Source organism: Ranitomeya variabilis, chromosome 4, assembly GCF_051348905.1.
Source record: "Ranitomeya variabilis isolate aRanVar5 chromosome 4, aRanVar5.hap1, whole genome shotgun sequence".
Taxonomy (NCBI): Eukaryota; Metazoa; Chordata; class Amphibia; order Anura; family Dendrobatidae; genus Ranitomeya; species Ranitomeya variabilis.
This window is the reverse complement of record NC_135235.1, coordinates 675,475,888-675,498,910: the sequence shown is the minus strand read 5'-3', so window position 1 is coordinate 675,498,910 and position 23,023 is coordinate 675,475,888. Positions and strand designations below refer to the sequence as shown.

Below are 23,023 nucleotides of genomic sequence, written 5' to 3'. Positions count from 1 at the left end.
GTTCAGCGGTCACATGGTACCGCTCATTAAAGTAATGAATATAGACTCCACTCCCATAGGGGTGGAGCCGCATATTCATTACTGTAATGAGCGGTGCCATGTGACCGCTCACTACAGGAAGAAGCTGCCGCGCCGAACACCATGGGACATGCAGGGACCGCGCCAGGAGTGCCGAGAGTAGGTGAGTATATTTACCTTCCCTCATTCCACCGCCGCCTCGTCTTCCCGGCCTCTTGCTGTGACTGTTCAGGTCAGAGGGCGTGTTTATGTATTTGTGTGCCCGCCGCCCTCTGCCTGAACAGTCAGTGCGGAGAGACAGGACGCTGAGGAGCAGCGGGCAGCGACGAGAGGTGAGTATGTCTTTTTTTTTTTTAGTGCAGCAGCAGCAGCATTACATGTGGCACAATATTATATGGAGCATCTATTCTTTGCCCTCTATTATTATCTTGTTATTATTGTCTTTTAAGGGGCCTATACCATCTTTTTTTTCCTTTTTGGCATTTGACGTATTTATAATTTTTGGCGGAATTCATTTTAATGTCACTGGCAATTTGTTTCTCTGTAGGTAACTTTGGCAGCTTGATTTCTTTTTTACATTTCCTACTTACATCTTTATACTCCTGAAATGCTACTTCTGTATTCTCGGCCTTCAGGATTTTGAATGCCCTCTGTTTTAACCCCTTAATCCCATATGACGTACTATCCCGTCAAGGTGACCTGGGACTTAATTCCCAGTGATGGGATAGTACGTCATAGCGATTGGCCGCGGCCGGGTGTCAGCTGCCTATCGCAGCAGACATCCGGCACTATGTGCCAGGAGCGGTCACGGAACGCCCCCGGCACATCGTGATCAAACATGATCGCGGTGTACCGGCGGTACAGGGAAGCTTCGCGCAGGGAGGGGGCTCCCTACGGGCTTGCCTGAGACGATCGGTACAAGGGAATGTACTCACCTTGTACCTAGCGTCTCCTCCCTGCAGGCCCTGGATCCAAAATGGCCGTGGGGCTGCATCCGGGTCCTGCAGGGAGTACTTCCGGGTGCCGTGCAGGCGCTGGTAAGCCTGCGGCGATGTGAGTGAGATCGCCGATCTGATAGAGTGCTATGCTATGCAAACTATCAGATCGGCGATCTGTGATGTCCCCCCCTGGGACAAAGTAAAAAAGTAAAAAAAAAAATTTCCACGTGTGTAAAAAAAAAAAAAAAAAATCCCTAAATAAAGAAGAAAAAAAAAAATTATTCCCATAAATACATTTCTTTATCTAAACCCCCCAAAAAACAATAAAAGTACACATATTTAGTATCGCCGCGTCCGTAACAACCCAACCTATAAAACTGTCCTACTAGTTAACTCCTTCAGTGAACACCGTAAGAAAAAAAAACCGAGCCAAAAAACAACGCTTTATTATCATACCGCCGAACAAAAACTGAAATAACACGCGATCAAAAAGACAGATATAAATAACCATGGTACCGCTGAAAACGTCATCTTGTCCTGCAAAAAACGAGCTGCCATATAGCATCATAAGCAAAAAAATAAAAAAGTTATAGTCCTCAGAATAAAGCGATGCCAAAATAATTATTTTTTCTATAAAATAGCTTTTATCGTATAAAAGCGGCAAAACATAAAAAAATTATATAAATGAGATATTGCTGTAATCATACTGATCCGAAGAATAAAACTGCTTTATCAATTTTACCAAACGTGGAACGGTATAAACGCCTCCCCCAAAAGAAATTCATGAATAGCTGGTTTTTGGTCATTCTGCCTCACAAAAATTGGAATAAAAAGTGATCAAAAACTGTCACATGTCCGAAAATGTTACCAATAAAAACGTCAACTTGTCCCGCAAAAAAACAAGACATCACATGACTCTGTAGACCAAAATACGGAAAAATTATAGATCTCAAAATGTGGAGACGCAAAAACTTTTTTGCTATAAAAAGCGTCTTTTAGTGTGTGACAGCTGCCAATCATAAAAATCCGATATAAAAAACGCTATAAAAGTAAATCAAACCCCCCTTCATCATCCCCTTAGTTAGGGAAAAATAATAAAATTAAAAAAAATGTATTTATTTCCATTTTCCCATTAGGGCTAGGGTTAGGACTAGGGTTAGGGTTAGGGTTGGGGCTAGGGTTGGAGCTAAAGTTAGGGTTGGGGCTAAAATTAGGGATAGGGTTGGGGCTAAAGTTAGGGTTGGGGCTAAAGTTAGGGTTAGGGTTGGGGCTAAAGTTAGGGTTAGGGTTTGGATTACATTTACGGTTGGGATTAGGGTTGGGATTAGAATTAGGAGTGTGTCAGGGTTAGGGGTGTGGTTAGGGTTACAGTTGGGATTAGGGTTAGGGGTGTGTTTGGATTAGTTTCAGGTAGAATTGGGGAGTTTCCACCGTTCAGGCACATCAGGGGCTCTCCAAACGCGATATGGCGTCCGATCTCAATTCCAGACAATTCTGCGTTGAAAAAGTAAAACAGTGCTCCTTCCCTTCTGAGCTCTCCCGTGCGCCCAAACAGGGGTTTACTCCAACATATGGGGCATCAGCGTACTCGGGACAAATTAAACAACAACTTTTGGGGTCCAAGTTCTCTTGTTATCTCTGGGAAAATAAAAATTTGGGGGGCTAAAAATCATTTTTGTGGGAAAAAAAAGGATTTTTTATTTTCACGGCACTGCGTAGTAAACTGTAGTGAAACACTTGGGGGTTCAAAGTTCTCACAACACATCTAGATAAGTTCCTTGGGAGGTCTAGTTTCCAATATGGGGTCACTTATGGGGGGTTTATACTGTTTGGGTACATCAGGGGCTCTGCAAATGCAACATGACGCTTGCAGACCAATCCATCTAAGTCTGCATTCCAAATGGCGCTCCTTCCCTTCCGAGCTCTGCCATGCGCCCAAACAGTGGTTCCCCCCGCATATGGGGTATCAGCGTACTCAGGACAAATTGGACAACAACTTTTGGGGTCCAATTTATCCTGTTACCCTTGTGAAAATACAAAACTGGGGGCTAAAAAATCATTTTTCTGAAAAAAAAATAGAATTTTTAGTTTCACGGCTCTGCGTTATAAACTGTAGTGAAACCCTTGGGGGTTCAAAGCTCTCAAAACACATCAAGATAAGTTCCTTAGGGGGTCTGCTTTCCAAAATGGTGTCACTTGTGGGGGGTTTCAATGTTTAGGCACATCAGGGGCTCTCCAAACGCGACATGGTGTCCCATCTCAATTCCAGTCAATTTTGCATTGAAAAGTCAAATGTCGCTCCTTCCCTTCCAAGCTCTGCTATGCGCCCAAACAGTGGTTTATCCCCACATATGGGCTATCGTTGTACTCAGGACAAATTGCACAACAACATTTGTGGTCTAATTTCTTCTCTTACCCTTGGGAAAATAAAAAATTGGGGGCGAAAAGATCATTTTTGTGAAAAAATATGATTTTGTATTTTCACGGCTCTGCATTATAAACTTCTGTGAAGCACTTGGTGGGTCAAAGTGCTCGCCACACATCTAGTTAAGTTCCATAAGGGGTCTACTTTCCAAAATGGTGTCACTTGTGGGGGGTTTCAATGTTTAGGCACATCAGGGGCTCTCCAAATGCAACATGGCATCCCATCTCAATTCCAGTCAATTTTGCATTGAAAAGTCAAATGGCGCTCCTTCCCTTCCGAGCTCTGCCATGCACCCAAACAATGGTTTACACCCACATATGGGGTATCAGCGTACTCAGGACAAATTGCACAACATTTGGGGTCCAATTTCTTCTCTTACCCTTGGGAAAATAAAAAATTGGGGGCGAAGAGATCATTTTTGTGAAAAAATATGATTTTTTATTTTTACGGCTCTGCATTATAAACTTCTGTGAAGCACTTGGTTGGGTCAAAGTGCTCACCACACATCTAGATAAGTTCCTTAAGGGGTCTACTTTCCAAAATGGTGTCACTTGTGGGGGGTTTCAATGTTTAGGCACATCAGGGGCTCTCCAAATGCAACATGGCATCCCATCTCAATTCCAGTCAATTTTGCATTGAAAAGTCAAATGGCGCTCCTTCGCTTCCGAGCTCTGTCATGTGCCCAAAAAGTGGTTTACCCCCACATATGGGGGTATCAGCGTACTCAGGACAAATTGTACAACATCTTTTGTGGTCCATTTTCTCCTGTTACCCTTGGTAAAATAAAACAAATTGGAACTGAAGTAAATTTTGTGTGAAAAAAAGTTAAATGTTCATTTTTATTTAAACATTCCAAAAATTCCTGTGAAACACCTGAAGGGTTAATAATCTTCTTGAATGTGGTTTTGAGCACCTTGAGGGGTGCAGTTTTTAGAATGGTGTCACACTTGGGTATTTTCTATCATATAGATCCCTCAAAATGACTTCAAATTAGATGTGGTCCCTAAAAAAAAATGGTGTTGTAAAAATTAGAAATTGCTGGTCAACTTTTAACCCTTATAACTCCCTAACAAAAAAAAATTTTGTTTCCAAAATTGTGCTGATGTAAAGTAGACATGTGGGAAATGTTACTTATTAAGTATTTTGCGTGACATATCTCTGTGATTTAAGGGCATAAAAATTCAAATTAGAAAATTGTGAATTTTTCAAAATTTTTGCCAAATTTCCGTTTTTTTCACAAATAAACACAAGTTATATTGAATAAATTTTACCACTAACATGAAGTACAATATCTCACGAGAAAACAATGTCAGAATCGCCAAGATCCGTTGAAGCGTTCCATAGTTATAACCTCATAAAGGGACAGTGGTCAGAATTGTAAAAATTGGCCCGGTCATTAACGTGCAAACCACCCTCGGGGCTTAAGGGGTTAAAAACAAATAATGAAGTATAAAATTAAAATGTTAATTACTTTATTAGCTTTAGGATTTGATAATTACAATGTGCTGGTCATACAACAAATCCACAGAATGTCTGCACTGGAGGTCAGGTAAAGACAAACTATCAAGACGTCTCTCTGATGTCAATCCAGATCATTACAAAAGCCCCCAAAACGTAAAAAAATCGTAAATTTGGGTGGAAGAGCATAAATGCGAGATTGGTTAAAAAGAAAAGCGGCACAACCCTTTTAACATATGGTTATTATGTATACACTAGTTATAATGATGTCTAAGAAGTAATATGTCTGATGTTTATTCAGATGTTATTTTTGAGGACAAAAGTTCATACATTCAGAACAAGTATATGGCTCCTCTCTGATCTGTAGCAACATGTAATTTTTTGGTAAAATATTTTCTACATTCTCAGCACGAAAATGTATTCTACCCTGTGTGACTTTTTGGATGTGGATCTAAATTTTCCTGCTGTTTTAAAGATTTACCACATCGTGAACATCAAAATAGTTTCTTTCTTGTGTGAATTCTCTTATGTCTTAAAAGAACTGATTGCTGGATAAAGCATTTCCCACATTCTAAACAGGAAAAAGGCCTCTCCCCTGTGTGACGTCTCTGATGTGCGATAAGATTTGATTTGTCTCTAAAACGTGTTCCACATTCTGAACATGAAAAAGGCTTCTTCCCTGTGTGAGTCATTTGGTGTATAACAAGACTCCATTTCTGGTTAAAATATTTCCCACATTCTGAACAGGAAAAAGGTTTCTCCCCTGTGTGAGTTCTCTGGTGTGCAACAAAATTTGATTTCTGTGAAAAATATTTCCCACATTCTGAACATGAATAAAAATTCTCCCCTGTGTGAATTCTTTGATGCTCAACAAGATTTGGTTTCAACTTGTAACATTTACCACATTCTGAGCAAGAATACCGCCTCTCCCCTGTGTGACTTTTCTGATGCCTAATCAAACAAGATTTCTGGCCAAAACACTTCCCACATTCAGAACAGGAGTATGGCTTCTCTCCAGTGTGAACTCTCTGGTGTATAGCAAGATTTGATTTCTGGGTAAAACATTTATCACATTCTGAGCATGCAAACGGCTTCTCGCCTGTGTGTCTTTTTTGATGTGCCACTAAACCTACCTTCTCTTTAAAAGATTTACCACACTGTGAACATGCAAATGGTTTCTCACCTGTGTGAAGTCTGTGATGTCTATTTAGATCTGATTTCTGCCTAAAACATTTCCCACATTCAGAGCATGAATAAGGCTTCTCTCCTGTGTGAATTCTTTGATGATTAACAACATTTTTTTTCTGCCTAAAACATTTCCCACATTCTGAGCATGAATATGGTTTCTCCCCTGTGTGAATTTGCTGATGTATCACAAGTTTGTATTTATGGTTGAAGCATTTCCCACATTCTGAACATGAATATAGTCTAATTCCTGTATGAACTCTTTGATTTTGTTTCACAATCTGCGATGAAGATAGCTCTTTAGTGTGAAGTGTTGAGTTTTCATATGGGATAATGGCGTGCTCTCCATATGTATCATGTGTGATTCCATGATCACTTGCTTTAAAATCTGAAGATATTTGATGTCCTTCTTGGCTCCAAGCATAGTCATCTGTAAAGAATAAACTCATTGTTATTATTAGTGATGAGCGAATATACTCGGTACTCGAGATTTCTCGAGCATGCTCGCGTGTCCTCCGAGTATTTTATCAAATCAAATCAAATCAATCTAATGTCAAAGTAATATGATTTAAACATAACAACTAGTGATGAGCAAATATACTCGTTACTCGAGATTTCTCGAGCATGCTCAGGGGTCCTTCGAGTATTTTTTAGTGCTCGGAGTTTTAGTTTTTCTTGCCGCAGCTGAATGATTTACATCTGTTAGCCAGCATAAGTACATGTGGGGATTCCCTAGCAACCAGGCAACCATGCTGGCTAACAGATGTAAATCATTCAGCTGCGGCAAGAAAAACTAAAACTCCGAGCACTAAAAAATACTCGAAAGACCCCTGAGCATGCTCGAGAAATCTCGAGTAACGAGTATATTTGCTCATTACTAGTTATTATGTTTAAATTATATTACTTTGACATTAGATTGATTTTTTAACAGTTTCTATGTAAAAGGTTATCATAAGTCATGTAGTCAAGTGTCTACTAATTAACTGATGAAGGCAACTGTGACGGAACAGAAGTTTTTAACTTATGTATTTTATTCATGATGATAAAAAAATTCAATCTGCAGATCACCACCCTTTTCTAGTAAGTTACTCAGTAGAAAATCGAAAATCATAAAGATACCTGTAGGTCATTTCTATTACATGGTGTGTGTCTGTTTCACACCTTCACTGACAGCTGCACTTTAGCACAAAGCAGTGAAGGATAGTTTGATCAGGTACAAAGAAGCCATGGCTTTAAAGGGAATCTGTCAGCAGATTTTTGCTATGTAATCTGACAGGTGCATCAGCATGAGGTGATTTCAGCATTTATTATTAACTCAGTTGTTGAGCTGTGTATAACCGCACCCAGACATTTGTACAATGTATAGTGAGAGAAAGCTGCTAATTAGTGGCTACGGCTCGGTTGGATTATCAGGCACAAGATCAGTTGTCCTGTAGTCATGATGTATAGAGTGTGGTGCGGTAACCCATGTTACAGCCAGGGGCGCTTCAGGATGTGTGTGCTTTAGGATGCGTTTGGAGGCATAATTATGGTGATGAGACAAAGTCGGCAGGTTTGTCTTGCTTGCTGTAAATGCTGCCCAGTGGTCGGCACTCATAGCAAGTGAGTAATTCTATTACATAGAGGCGATCTGTTCATCGCCTCTATGTAGCAGAGCTGATTGGGCTATGGCACCTTCTAACCTCAAATGGAGACTATTGAAGTATGCGAAAAGTAAAAAAAAAAGTTTTTTTAAAATACAGTATATCTATATATATATATAATTGTCTAAGGGGTACTTCCGTCTGTTTGTCTGTAACTTCCGTCTGTAACGTAAATCCTGGGTCGCTGATTGGTCGCGCCCGGTGGGAGACCGGTCCCAAGAAGGCATTGCGGCAATGAGCCGAGATCACGTGGCGGTCTCACGAGACCGCTACATCATCACGGGTTATTGCCGCAAAGGCATTACTGGGAACGGAGAGTCGAGAGGAGCATCGCTAAAGGCCTGGGCTGGATCCGGAGTATATAAATATTTTTATTTTAATTGTTTTTTAACAGGGATATGGTGCCCATATTGCTATATACTACGTGGACTGTGTTATATACTGCGTGGGCTGTGTTATATACTTACCTATGCTCACTGGGAACAGGATACACAGATGATGACCTTAGATACTAATCCCTGGAGATGGGGGGGACTTAGTATTTGACGGGGTGGACATCCTAAACGGGGATGATCTATGTATGGATGTATGGATGGTACTGACTGAGAAATACCGGTACAGATATGGGACTTCCGAATGGAAAGATCCCAGAGGCAAAAAAATTTACTTTCAAAACTCTGTTGTTGGATTACCTGGAGCCAGCGGTTCCTTCCCTGTCCCTGATGCTAGGGGCGTCTTAGTGATCGCTGCTCCCCAAATTACTTAACAACTTATATGGCGTTTCCGCATGGTACATATACTTACATATAATATCCTTTTGACCTATTATCATATTTGTAACACCACCACAAGAAAAAAAGATGTATTGTCATCTCTGTTCACCTTTTGTGTAATGATTTTAATTATAAAGTTGTTACAGTTTGATACTTTATTAGACCTAGTATCACCTTTTTTCCCCAAATTACTTACAATGGTGAAGATGCCGGGGTCACGTACCTTCCTTATCCATGTTCCAAGTTCTTCATTTGGTTTATACTATTAATGCGAATGGTCTGCCATTCAGCCCTTTAGGACGGAAATGCCATCCCAAGATATTATAATGTGCATAGTATCTAACCTTGTACATACATGATCTGTTGCGTCCTTTCTACCAGGTACCTAGAATTACAGGCTCGAGATAGTGATCATTGGTACCAGCAGGGCTGTGGAGTCGATAAAGGTACCTTCACATTAAGCGACGCTGCAGCGATAGCGACAACGATGCCGATCGCTGCAGCGTCGCTGTTTGGTCCCTGGAGAGCTGTCATACAGACCGCTCTCCAGCGACCAATGATGCCGAGGTCCCCGGGTAACCAGGGTAAACATCGGGTTGCTAAGCGCAGGGCCGCGCTTAGTAACCCGATGTTTACCCTGGTTACCAGCGTAAAATGTAAAAATACCAAACAGTACATACTTACATTCGCGTCCCCCGGCGTCCGATCCCCTGCACTGACTGAGTGCCGGCCCTAACAGCACAGCGGTGACGTCACCGCTGTGCTGTACTTTCACTTTACGGCGCTCAGTCAGTGCAGGAAGCGGACGCCGGGGGATGCGAAGGTGAGTATGTACTGTTTGTTTTTTTTACATTTTACACTGGTAACCAGTGTAAACATCGGGTTTCTATGCGCGGCCCTGCGCTTAGTAACCCGATATTTACCCTGGTTACCAGTGTAAAACATCGCTGGTATAGTTGCTTTTAGTGTCAAACACGACGATAAACGCCGGTCTGACGACCAAATAAAGTTCTGAACTTTGTTCAACGACCAGCGATATCACAGCAGGATCCTGATCGCTGCTGCGTGTCAAACTAAACGATATCGCTAGCCAGGACGCTGCAACGTCACGGATCGCTAGCGATATCGTTTAGTGTGAAGGTACCTTTAGCCAAACTACCGACTCCGACTCCACAGTACTGCCTAACTACTGAGCATGCACAGATTCAGCTCAACTAAAAGTCGAGAGCTTTACATCAGGATTAGAACAGACATTATTAGGACATTTGGTAAATTTCACAAATTCTTAGGAAAACATTTACAGCACATCCTGCATTGAACTACTGTACCCAATTTACTAAATATTTTAGGAGTCCGTCCATTTTATACCTACTCTGACTCCACAGCCCTGGATACCAGGTCAGGAGTAGTAGTATGTGTGTGATGGCGGTAAGGGTCCCATACGAAGCTGAAGGTCTCCAACCAGTCAAACCGCACCTGGACTCTTGCAACATTTCCACCCATCAAGTGGCAGAACCCATAGATCCCAAAATATAAACTTCATGGAAAATCATCACCAAAACAAAATTCAACCTTTGCACCAGGAGCATTTCCCAGAGTAGATCACTGGAATCCCACATGTGAGGAGTTTGTAAGGAACCAAATTGACATGATCAGAGGAAGAGTAGAGGCGGGACAAGAAAAGATGATCCCGACACAGGAAATATGGGGGAGGAGAAACTTAATCACCATGGGATTGGGCGGAGGTGCATTAGGACTGGGTGCCCTGAGCACTATAGATATGGAAGTCCTGAAAAGAAAACATGGGGACATTGCGTGACATGCCGTGAAAAGGTTCAGAACTCAGCTTGATGTAAACCACGTTATAGAGGGTTTACACTGTGTTCCAAATTATTATGCACAAAGAGTTTAGGAGTGATAAGGTTAGAATTTTTCTGTTTGTCATTTAAACTCATTGATGGTGATGTGTGTCAGGGCTCTTTATATCACTGAAAGCAGTTGCAGATACCTGTGCAAATTAGTTTGGCAGGTGTGTCCAAATAAAGGCAAGACTACTTAAGAAGGCTGTTCCACATTATTAAGCAACCTACATTTTTTGCCAAAATGGGAAAGAAAAAGGATGTGTCAGCTACTGAGAAGCAACAAATTGTGGAGTATTTAGGTCAAGGCATGACTGCAATCAACATTGTCAAGACACTTCATCGTGATGATCGCACAATCAAGAAGTATGTAGCTGATTCCCAGCACACACGTGTGCGTACTGATAAGGAAAAATTGAGGACTCTTTCCAACAGGCAATTGCGTAAGGTTAAAAGAGCAGCTGCAAAAATGTCTTGTCATAGCAGCAGACACATTTTTGAAGCTGCTGGTGCCTCCAAAATCCCCAGAAGAACAAGATGCAGGGTCCTTCAGAGGTTTGCAGCTGTGCGTAAGCCATCCTGTCGACCACTTCTATCCACTGCACACAAGCAGTGGGCCAAACGATACATGAAGACTGACTTCCAAACTTTTTTGTTCACCGATGAGTGCCATGCAATGCTCGATGGTCCAGATGGATGGAGTGGAGGATGGCTGGTTGATGGACACGCCATGAAAACACAGCTAAGGCACCTACAAGGAGGAGGTGGAGTAATGTTTGGGGCTGGAATCATGGGGAGAGAGATTGTCGGCCCCTTTATGATCTCTGAAGGGGTAAAGATGAACTCCATAATCTATGTGGAGTTTCTAAAACAACACTTCCTGCCATGGTTCAAGAGGAAGAACCGTGCTTTCCGCAGCAAGATCATTTTCATGCATGATAATGCACCGTCTCATGCTGCAAAAAACACATCTGCATCTCTGGCTGCTATGGGCATAAAAGAGGACAAACTTATGGTGTGGCCACCATCTTCCCCTGACCTCAACCCCATTGAGAACCTCTGGAGCATCATCAAAAGGAGTGTCTATGATGGCGGGAGGCAGTTCACATCTAAGCAACAGCTCTGGGAGGGTATTCTGTCCACATGCAAAACAATTGAAGCAGAAACCATCCAAAAACTGACAAATTCAATGGACGAGAGAGTTCAGAAGCTTCTTTCGAACAAGGGGTCCTATGTGCAAATGTCACATTACCTAGAATAAAGTTTTTACTTGAAAACTGTTTGATTTCATTATGTAATAAGCTGATAATGCGTATAACTTCACAATTGACCATTTTTTTGTTCAAAAAAAAAAACAACGGTTGAAAACTCTGCTGTGCATAATAATTTGGAACATGCATTTTGAGTGTTTATTTTTTTTAAAAAGGTACTGTTTTCATAGGCAGTTTGTTCCAAAACATTGCAATTATACTAGAATGGTAGATGACTGGAAAATAACAATGACTGCAATTCAGATAGGTAATTTAGAGAAAATATGAGGAAATATTATTTGCATAATAATTTGGAACACAGTGTATATCAAGCCACATGGCCAAAGGCTACATCATGCCATAAGAAGCTGAAAGCTGATCCAAAGCCTAAAGAAAAAGGCTAGACTAAGCAAAGCCAAAACATGAAAGACTAAACCAAGTCACGAGGTAAAAAGACTAAATAAAGCCAAGGCATAATGCTAATACCTAGCAGCTAAACCAAGTCCAGTCATGAGGCAAAAAACCTACACCGAGCCATGGCATGAGACAGAGGCTGCATGCTGAACACCAACAAAACATATTGCAGCAAAGTGAACACCAGGTAGCAGGCGTGAGGTACTGGATTCAAGATATTTAGACTGTTGTAAGCTCATGTTAGCACCTCAAGGCCCAAGTGGGCCAATATACTCGGTGCAATCCCTACTAAAGCCTGATTCAGAACATCTCTAAGGGTGTTCCATCATTCAATATTGTACAAAGACCTCAGCAGATGGTGAAAACAATAAAATTTTCATATGCAAAATAAGTTTATGTCCATATTCCAGCTGTAGTTTACATGTGTAAAACAGAATTACATATTCAATCATATTTAATGTGAATTTTGGCTGAAGGAGATAAAATATACAATAAAAAAACAGACCACAAAGTGATTGAGAAGAGTCTGTGATTTCTCTGTATTTAGCGGTTTCTACTCACCTGGCCGTTTATGGGTAGGAATCTCCTTTTTACACCGCTTATCACCCCTCACATATGTCTCTGTAGTATTAATATGGGTCAGATCTTCACCCTGAAACAAATATTGTAAAAGTCACAGACAGATGGAGAAGTCACATCTATGATCAGCTCTAATCCTGCCATCTCCACCGTTCTCATTACACAAGTATAAAACATATAATACTGGTGGATAAAACAAGACTGATCTTCACAGCTGTCTACACATCATGGGGAGATCTCATGACACCTTCTCTCCATCTACCTGATGGTCCTGAGGAACACTGGGATCTTCTTGTTTACAGTCCTGTGGAAGAAGAGGACGGGGGCATCTCTCTGGTGTTGTCCTCTTACTGGATAGATCTGAAGAAAACACATACAGGGACTGAAATCATTCTTTACATACTGTGGGGGAAAAAACTATTTAAGGTACCGTCACATTAAGCAACGCTGCAGCGATATCGACAACGATGCCGATCGCTGCAGCGTCGCTGTGTGGTCGCTGGAGAGCTGTCACAGACAGCTCTCCAGCGACCAACGATGCCAAAGTCCCCAGGTAACCAGGGTAAACATCAGGTTACTAAGCGCAGGGCCGCGCTTAGTAACCCGATGTTTACCCTGGTTACCAGTGTAAATGTAAAAAAACAAACAAACAGTACATACTTACATTGCCGTGTCTGTCGCGTCCCCCGACGTCCTCTTCCCTGCACTGTGTAAGCGCCGGCCCTAAAGCACAGCGGTGACATCACCGCTGTGCTTTGCTTTACGGCCTGCACTAACAGTGCAGGAAGCTCTGAGCAGCAGCGCGGACGCCGGGGGACGTGACAGACATCAGAGGGTGAGTATGTAGTGTTTTTTTTTACTTTTACAATGGTAACCAGGGTAAATATCGGGTTACTAAGCGCGGCACTGCGCTTAGTAACCCGATATTTACCCTGGTTACCATTGTAAAACATTACTGACATCGTTGCTTTTGCTGTCAAACACGACGATACACGCCGATCTGACGACCAAATAAAGTTCTGAACTTTCAGCAACGACCAGCGATATCACAGCGGGATCCAGATCGCTGCTGCGTGTCAAACACAACGATATCGCTATCGTTATCGTTGTTAAGTCGCTCAGTGTGAAGGTACCTTAAGTCAGCCACTAACTGTGCAAGTTTTCCCACTTAAATAGATGAGAGAGGCCTGTAATTGACTTCATATGTAGACCACAACTATGAGAGTCAAAATGAGAAAACAAATCCAGAAAATCACCTTGTCTGATTTGGCAAGATTTATTTTGCAAATTATGGTGGAAAATAAGTACCGTATTTGGTCATTAGCAAAAGTTCATCTCAATATATTGTTATATACAGGGGTTGGACAAAATAATGGAAACACCTGGAAATATCAACAAAAGTTAGTTTAATTTGATATAGCTCCACCTTTTGCGGCGATTATAGCCTCAATTCTCCGAAGTATGGATTCATAGAAGGTGTGAATTGTTTCCACAGGAATTTTAGCCCATTCTGCAGTTAAAACACCCTCTAGTTCTTTGAGCGACGATGGCGGCGGAAATCAACGTCTAACTTTAATCTCTAAAATCGACCATAAATGCTCAATAATGTTGAGGTCTGGGGATTGTGGGAGCCAGATGAGATGCTCAACTTCATTAGAATGATCCTCGTGCCATGCTTTAACGATTCTAGCTGTATGAATTGGTGCATTATCATCCTGAAAGATGGCGTTCGCCTCCGGGAACAGTGCTTGAACCATTGGGTGCACTTGGTTGCCCAAAATGCATAAATAATCTCGGCTGTTAATTTTTCCATGAAGGGATATCATTGGCCCAACGGATCTCCATGAAATAGCACCCCAGATCATCACAGAACCTCTGCCATGATTTATGGTTGGGAGAAGGCAGTCTGGATGGAATGCTTCTTTCAGCTGGCTCCAAGCGTACACTCTGCCGGAGGTCAGAAATAGGGTAAACGATGATTCGTCTGAGAATATCACATGTTTCCACTGCTTGAGGGACCAATTCTGGAGGTTTCTACACCACTTAAACGCTTGGAAACATTTGTCATTGAGAGCAGCAGTTTTCTAATTGCAGCTCTTCCGTGGAATCCAGATTTGTGCGGCTCCCGACGAACAGTTTTCGTGGAAACTGGGTTCTGTAGATGTTCATTGAGCTCAGCAGTGATTTTCGGAGCCATGGTCTTGCGATCCTCTCTCACAATTCGCTTTAGAGTCCAACGGTCTCTCTCAGTCAACTTCGACTTTCGACCGGACCTGTGCTTTGCTGCAGACGTTTTTCCTTCTCTTTCAAACGCAGTCATTACTTTGGAGACAGTACCTCTTGACACGCCAAGCATTCGGGCACTTTCTGTTACACTAGCGCCTGCCATACGAGCACCAACAATTTGGCCTCTTTGAAAATCTGAGAGGTCTGCCATTGGTATCAGGTTTTTATCAATGTACTTTTTACAATTCAGCAAAGCAAACAGTTAATTTACATACACATATCACATAAAACAAATAATCAACTACAAAACATTACCATATGTCACGGTTTGCATGTTTATAACATGTTCGAAGATTATTATGCCAAAATGTTAGGTGTTTCCATTATTTTGTCCAGCCCCTGTATATAAGTCTTCACAATGTTGGCACACACTGTTGGTGGTATGTTAGCCCATTCCTCCATGCAGATTCCTCTAGAACAGTGATGTTTTGTGCCTGTTGCTGGGCAAGATGAATCGGCGTGTCCCCCTGCTTAAACCAGAACAGATCCAGGCCCGTCTGAAGTTTGCTAGAGAGCATTTGGATTACACAGAAGAGTATTTGGAGAATGTCATATAATCTGATGAAACCAAAGTAGAACTGTTTGGCAGAAACAAAACTCGTTGTGTTTGGAGGAGACAGAATGCTGAGCTGCATCCAAAGAACACCGTACTTACTGTGAAGCATGGGGGTGGCAACATCATGCTCTGGAGCTGTTTCTCTGCAAAGGGACCACGATGACTGATCCATGTACATGAAAGAATGAATGGGGCCATGTATCGTGAGATTTTGAGTGCGAACCTCCTTCCATCAGCAAGGGTATTGAAGATGAAAAGTGGATGTGTCTTTCAGCACACCGCCAGGGCAACAAAGGAGTTGCTTTGTAAGAAGCATATGAAGGTCCTGGAGTGGCCTAGCCAGTCTCCAGATCTCAACCCCAGAGAAAACCTTTGGAGGGAGTTGAAAGTCCATGTTGCCCAGCGACAGGCCCAAAACATCACTGCTATAGAGGAGATCTGCATGGTGGAAAGGGCCAACATACCACCAACTCTGTGTGCCAACCTTGTGAAGAGTTACAGAAAAGTTTAACCTCTGTCATTGCCAATAAAGTATATATAACAAAATATTGAGATGAACTTTTGTTAATGGCCAAAAACTTATTTTCCACCATAATTTGCAAAATATATCTTGCCAAATCAGACAACGTGATTTTATGGATTTGTTTTCTCATTTTGACTCTCATAGTTGTGGTCTACCTATGATGTCAATTATAGGCCTCTCTCATCTTTATAAGTGGGAGAACTTGCACAATTGGTGGCTGACTAAATACCTTTTTTCCCCACTGTACAGATAATTACAGGCCGAGTGTATTTAGTCCGGTCTATTACCTGGAGATGATAGGGGCTGAGGAACCTCCATCATGACCTTGTACAGATCTTTGTGTTCTTCTAAATACTCCCACTCCTCCGTGGAGAAATAGACGGCGACATCCTGACATCTTATTGGAACCTGACACAAACAATGATACCATCATCCCCCGATCCCTTCATAGCGTTACTGATTAATGTCCCAGCATTACCAGCAGTGTCACCTCTCCAGTCAGCAGCTCAATAATTTTGTAGGCAAGTTCTAGGATCTTCTGGTCATTACTGTCCTCTTGTATCAGGGGATGTGGTGGAGGCCCAGTGATTGGGCTCAGGGGTCTTCCCCATCCCTCAGACACTGTGTCCTGACAGCGCTCACTAGAGGTCTTCTTCACTACTGTGTAATCCTGGTTATGGAGAGAAACAATAATAAATATCACTACAGACATTTCCAGAGTCCTCACCTCTCCAGTTCTGTTCATCCATTATTCCCATAGATAAGAATGATGTAATGTGACATCATCAGAATCTCTCACCTCTCCAGTAAGCCGGAAGAGGATCTTTACAGTGAGGTGCAATATCCTCTCTGCCATTTTGTCTCTGTCCAGATCCATCCTTGGTGGGTCAGGAAAATTGTACAAATCTAAATGGAAAGAATAATTGAAGATAAGTCTGGGTAAAACATATATCACATAAAATATACAATTAATAGAGTTGTGATACTGGTATAAAGCAATAATGAAGTAGAGCTCTTCATACATTTAGAGGTCAGAGAGGGAATATTTATCTCATTATTTGGGATTATATTTGAGTTATAAATAAAGTTAAATAAATTTTCAGCTATATAAAGGCCTCATTGTAGAAATGAAAAAAAAATCCTGTCTCGCTAAAAAAAGAAAGAAAAAGTGATCAAAAGGTCCCAAAATAACAAAAATTTAAAAATAGTTAAAAAAATATATAGCTTCATGATTAAAGTCCAATATACCGTAAGTCACTAAATCGTACGATTTGAAAATAAATGCCATGAAGTGTCTTTAAGCTGGAATCCACCCGCATCTGTGTTCTTGTTCTGAAATTCTTTTCTCTGCAATACAGCCATCTTATTATTATGAAAATCAAGAGCTGAACCAATCTTCATTCTGAGAACTAAAGGAAGTTTGTTCTAAACAGTGCCCTTCATAGTTTACAGAAAAAGCAGAAAACCAGCGTCTTTTGAATTCATCAAATCGGGACACGGAGTGGTTATCAGGTAGGAGAAATGATGGGTGAAAATGGAGGAGTGTGAGGAAAAGTCCAGGGAGACAGCGACAGAACCGCTGTACTGTGTCTAAAAGGAATTATTATATAATGAAAAAAAACCAACAAATTCTGAATGAAAATAGAGGACCAAGAGAAACAGACTACAAACTAAAATGTGTCTATACAAATGCACAGAGCATGGGAAACAAACAAAAAGCTGACACAGGAAGAGAGATTTGATGGCATAGGCATCACTGAAACTTCGTGGGAAGATGTACAAGATTGGAATACAAACCTCGAAGGCTACAACTTATTTATTAAAAACAGGATTAACAAGAGGGGAGAAGGTGTTGCATTGTGTTAGGAAAATGTATATCGCCATATAGATCCAAACTTCAGAGACTGGTAGCTCTGCAGAAATTGTTTGGGTAAGAATACAAGGAGAGAACAACAGAAAGAACACTATTGTAGATGTTTACTATAGGGCACCTGGACAGACTGAAGATATGGATGAACTCTTTTTACATCAGATGTCTCTGTTCTCAAAAAAGTATGACAAAGTGATCATGAGAGATTTTAACTATCAAAATATTTGCTACGACTCTCTCAGGCAAAAGTACTGGGTCTAGAAAATTCTTATCTTCTCTTGCTGACAACTTTATCTTTCAAAAGGTAGAAGAGAGAACAAGAGGATCTTTAATCTTGGCCCTAATTCTTCCCATCAGGGAGGAAATGGTTGAGGGAGTTAAGGTGGCTGAGAATTTAGGATGCAACGATCATGCTATCCTCGAATTTTGGAATACAAGAGAAGGAAGACGAGCAAACACTCAGACTTTAAGTTTGCATTTAAAAAAAGCTGATTTTTTTGGACTCAGAAAGAGGGTAGGAAAGGTCCAATGGCTGGATGTTCTAAAGGATAGAAATATCCAAGAAGAATGGGAAATGTTGCTAAATGAAAATTTGACTGCACAATCGGTAAAATCCAAAAAGAAGAGAGAATTGGAAGCACTTAAAGGGATCTTGTCAGCAGGATTGTGCTGAGTAACCTACAGATAAAGTCAGGTTGGAGCTGTTATATTGATTACAGAGGTACCTTGGTTGATGAAATCCGTCTTGTGATTGTTGTTTAATTTTTATTTTCAGTTTTGAATTAATGATATGCTCGTGCTTCAGGAAGGGCCTGTAGGAGGGCTTTATATGATGCTCTGATTAGCTATTCATACTGATGGCTTCTGACAGGTCACTAATCCCTCAGTGACCTGCCCCCATTTTACATACTGAATATTATATGTATTGATTTAAAAAAATCATCTTCAGTAGGCAGGTGGGGGTCGCGGCACCTGCGCAGCAGCATGATCGCATGTATAATGTGCTTTTAATTATTTTATTTGCCAGTATAAATAAATTCAGAAAGAAAAAGTGTTTCCAAATGGTGTCGTCCGCGCCTGCGCAGTAGTATCTATCAGCGATCCAAAAGATGCAACTGCGCAGGCAGCGCCATCTGCTAGAGGAAAAAAAATTGTCTTCACTAAGATACTAAGATGGCGCCTGTGCAGCAGCATCTATCGGCTCGCTGACACATGCTACTACGCAAGCACGGACGGCACCATTTTGAGACAGAATTTTTTTTAATGAATTTATTGATACCAGCAAATAAAAAACACTTGTTAAAAAGGGAAAAAGAAATGTATATTAAATGGAAAGAGGGGGCATATCAAAAGAAGAATATAATTCTGTCTGCAGGGGATGCAGAGCAAGAGTTAGAAGAGCTAAAGCCAGTAATGAAGTAAGGCTTGCAAGGGAGACCAAAAGCAGTAACAAAAGGATTTTGGGGGTACGTCAAAAGCAAAAGAAAAGTCAAAGATGCTATAGGATTTTTACAGGATGAAAAGGGTGAAGTGGTCAAAAATGATGTTCAACAGACCGAACTTTTAAATTTCTATTTTGCATCTGTGTTCTCTAAAAATGCAATTATAACATGAACTGATTTTCTTGGTGCCATAGAAGGAATAAAATAATACACACTATCCATAATCAGAGAGATGATGAGAACACTTAGCTAATTTAAAGGAATTTAAATCTCCATGTCCAGATGAATTACATCCTATTCCTCACTAATAATGTAAGAAGTGTCTGTGTGCTAAATTTGGGAGCTCTAGGTGTTAAAATAAAGGGTTAAATCACGGAAAAGCTGGCGTGGGCTCCCGCGCAATTTTCTCCGCAAGAATGGGAAAGCCAGTGACTGAGGGCAGAAATTAATAGCCTAGAGTGGGACCATGGTTACTGCCCCCCCCCCCCCCCCCGGCTAAAACATCTGCCCCCAGCCACCCCAGAAAAGGCACATCTGTGAGATGCACCTATTCTGGCACTTAGCCACTCTCTTCCCACTCCTGAGTAGTGGTGGGATATGGGGTAATAAGGGGTTAATGTCGCCTTGCTAATGTAAGGTGACATTAGGCCTGGTTAATGATGGAGAGATGTCAATAAGACACCTATCCATTATTAATACAATAGTAAAGGGTTAAAAATACTTTATTCATAATGTGTGTGTATTTTAATGAAACACATGGGGTTTTAATAACTTTATTGTACGCTCAATCCACCTGAAGACCCTTGTTCTTCTGAAAAAAAAAAGGAAAATAAAACAGCAACAATATCCCATACCTGTCCACCGTACAGTCATGTCCCATGCTGTAAATCCATCCGAAGTGGTTAAATACATTTACATCCAGGAGCGCTGCTAATGCAACCGCTCATGGCTGTAAATGACTGGGGAATGAATAGAATGAAGGGAAGCTTCGGGGACTTGCAGTGCGGTCATAGAAGCTGCGCCCCCTGGTGGCATAAACTCATATGAACTGTAGCATGGGAGTTTTTCTGAATATTTCCTCACACTACAGGTCATGAGTTTATGCCACCAGGGGGCGCAGCTTCTATGACGGCATCGCAAGTCAACGAAGCTACGTTACCTGCATTCCATTCATTCCCCAGTCTTTTACAGCCGGGAGCGGCTGCATTAGCAGGCTCCTGGTTGTAAATGTATTTAACCACTTCAGATGGATTTACAGCGTGGAACATCACTGTACGGCAGACAGGTATGGGACATTGTTGCTTTTTTATTTTCCTTTTTTTTTTTTCTTTTTTAGAATAACGGGGGTCATCAGTTGGATTGAGCGTACAATAAAGATATTAAAACCACATGTGTTTGCTTATTTCATTAATATACTTTATTCATAATGTGTGTATTTTTAACCCTTTATTATTATTGGATTAATAATGGATAGGTGTCTTATTGACATCTCTCCATTATTAACCTGGCTTAATGTCACAAGGTGACATTAATCCCTTATTACCCCATATCACATACTCGGGAGTGGGAAGAGAGGGGCTAAGTGCCAAAATAGGCACATCTTACAGATGTGCTTTTTCTGGGGTGGCTGGGGGCAGATGTTTGTAGCCAGGGGGGCCAATTACCATGGCCCCTCTCTAGGCTATTAATATCTGCCCTCAGTCACTGGCTTTGCCTTTCTGGCGGAGAAAATTGCACGGAGCCCAAGCCATTATTTTCCGTGATTTAACCCTTTATTTTAACACCTAGTGCCACAAATTTTGCACACACAAACTACTAACATTATTAGTGAGGAATATGTAAAAATATAACGGATATGAAATGGTTTACTGTATGTAAACCATGTCTCATATCCTGTCGGGTTCTGTAATAATTTTACAGATGCCGACAATTGAATTATCGGCTATTCTGCTATCTAGCTCTGTATTAAATATATATAAATTGTACATTCACACTGAAGGCATCAAAACTATGAATTAACACATGTGGAATTATATACTTAACAAAACAGTGTGAAACAACTGAAATTATGTCTTATATTCTAAGTTCTTCAAAGTAGCCACCTTTTGCTCTGAAATTATGTCTTATATTCTAAGTTCTTCAAAGTAGCCACCTTTTGCTTTGATGACTGCTTTGCACACTCTTGGCATTCTCTTGATGAGCTTCAAGAGGTAGTCACCGGGAATAGTTTTCACTTCACAGATGTGCCCTGTCAGGTTTAATAAGTGGGATTTCTTGCTTTATAAATGGGGTTGGGACCCTCAGTTGTGTTGTGCAGAAGTCTGGAGGATACTCAGCTGATAGTCCTACTAAATAGACTGTTAGAATTTGTATTATGGCAAGAAAAAAGCAGCTAAGTAAAGAAAAACGAGTGGCCATCATTACTTTAAGAAATGAATGTCAGTCAGTCCGAAAAATTGGGAAAACTTTGAAAGTGTCCCCAAGTGCAGTGGCAAAAACCATCAAGTGCTACAAAGAAACTGGCTCACATGAGGACCGCCCCAGGAAAGGAAGACCAAGAGTCACCTCTGCTTCTGAGGATAAGTTTATCCGAGTCACAAGCCTCAGAAATCACATGTTAACAGCAGCTCAGATTAGAGACCAGGTCAATGCCACAGAGTTCTAGCAGCAGACACATCTCTACAACAACTGTTAAGAGAAGACTTTGTGCAGCAGGCCTTCATGGTAAAATAGCTGCTAGGAAACCACTGCTAAGGACAGGCAACAAGCAGAAGAGACTTGTTTGGGCTAAAGAACACAAGGAATGGACATTAGACCAGTGGAAATCTGTGCTTTAGTCTGATGAGTCCAAATTTGAGATCTTTGTTCCAACCACCGTGTCTTTGTGCGACGCAGAAAAGGTGAACGGATGGACTCTACCTGCCTGGTTCCCACCGTGAAGTATGGAGGAGGTGTGATGGTGTGGGGGTGCTTTGCTGGTGACACTGTTGGGGATTTATTCAAAATTGAAGGCATACTGAACCAGCATGGCTACCACAGCATCTTGCAGCGGCATGCTATTCCATCCTGTTTGCGTTTAGTTGGAGCATCATTTATTTAACCCCTTAGTGACAGAGCCAATTTGGTACTTAATGACCGAGCCAATTTTTACAATTCTGACCAGTGTCACTTTAAGAGGTTATAACTCTGGAACGCTTTCTCGGATCCCGCTGATTCTGAGATTGTTTTTTCGTGACATATTGTACTTCAAGTTAGTGGTAACATTCCTTCGATATTACTTGCGATTATTTATGAAAAAAATGGAAATATGGCGAAAATGTTTAAAATTTTGCAATTTTCAAACTTTGTATTTTTATGCCCTTAAATCAGAGAGATATGTCACAAAAAATAGTTCATAAATAACATTTCCCACATGTCTACTTTACATCAGCACAATTTTGGAAACAATTTTTTTGTTTGTTTGGGAGTTATAAGGGTTAAAAGTTGACCAGCAATTTCTCATTTTTACAACACCATGTTTTTTTTAGGGACCACATCACCTTTGAAGTCATTTTGAGGGGTCTATATGATAGAAAATAACCAAGTGTGACACCATTCTAAAAACTGCACCCCTCAAGCTGCTCAAAACCACATTCAAGAAGTTTATTAACCCTTTACGTACTTCACAGGAACTGAAACAATGTGGAAGAAAAAAATGAACATTTAACTTTTTTTTGCAAACATTTTACTTCAGAACCATTTTTTTTTAATTTTCACAAGTGTAAAAACAGAAATTTAACCACAAATTTTGTTGTGCAATTTTTC

General features: G+C 41.1%; 1 protein-coding gene across 9 annotated transcripts in view; it reads right to left on the bottom strand.

Moving 5' to 3' along the window:
* The window catches only part of LOC143766305 (uncharacterized), a 272,862-nt gene that overhangs the window by 116,461 nt on the left and 133,378 nt on the right, over positions 1-23,023 (bottom strand). For 4 of the 9 annotated variants that reach the window (XM_077253877.1, XM_077253878.1, XM_077253874.1 and 1 more), the window contains 3 exons: positions 16,707-16,813; positions 16,386-16,577; positions 16,195-16,315 (listed from right to left, as the gene is read on the bottom strand). In XM_077253877.1, the coding sequence (XP_077109992.1) occupies positions 16,195-16,315; positions 16,386-16,577; positions 16,707-16,813 (420 nt within the window). Of the gene's footprint in view, positions 1-4,549; positions 6,455-12,524; positions 12,616-12,804; positions 12,903-16,194; positions 16,316-16,385; positions 16,578-16,706; positions 16,814-23,023 lie in introns of those variants that run through there. The other 5 variants (XM_077253879.1, XM_077253880.1, XM_077253881.1 and 2 more) reach the window with 3 other exon arrangements.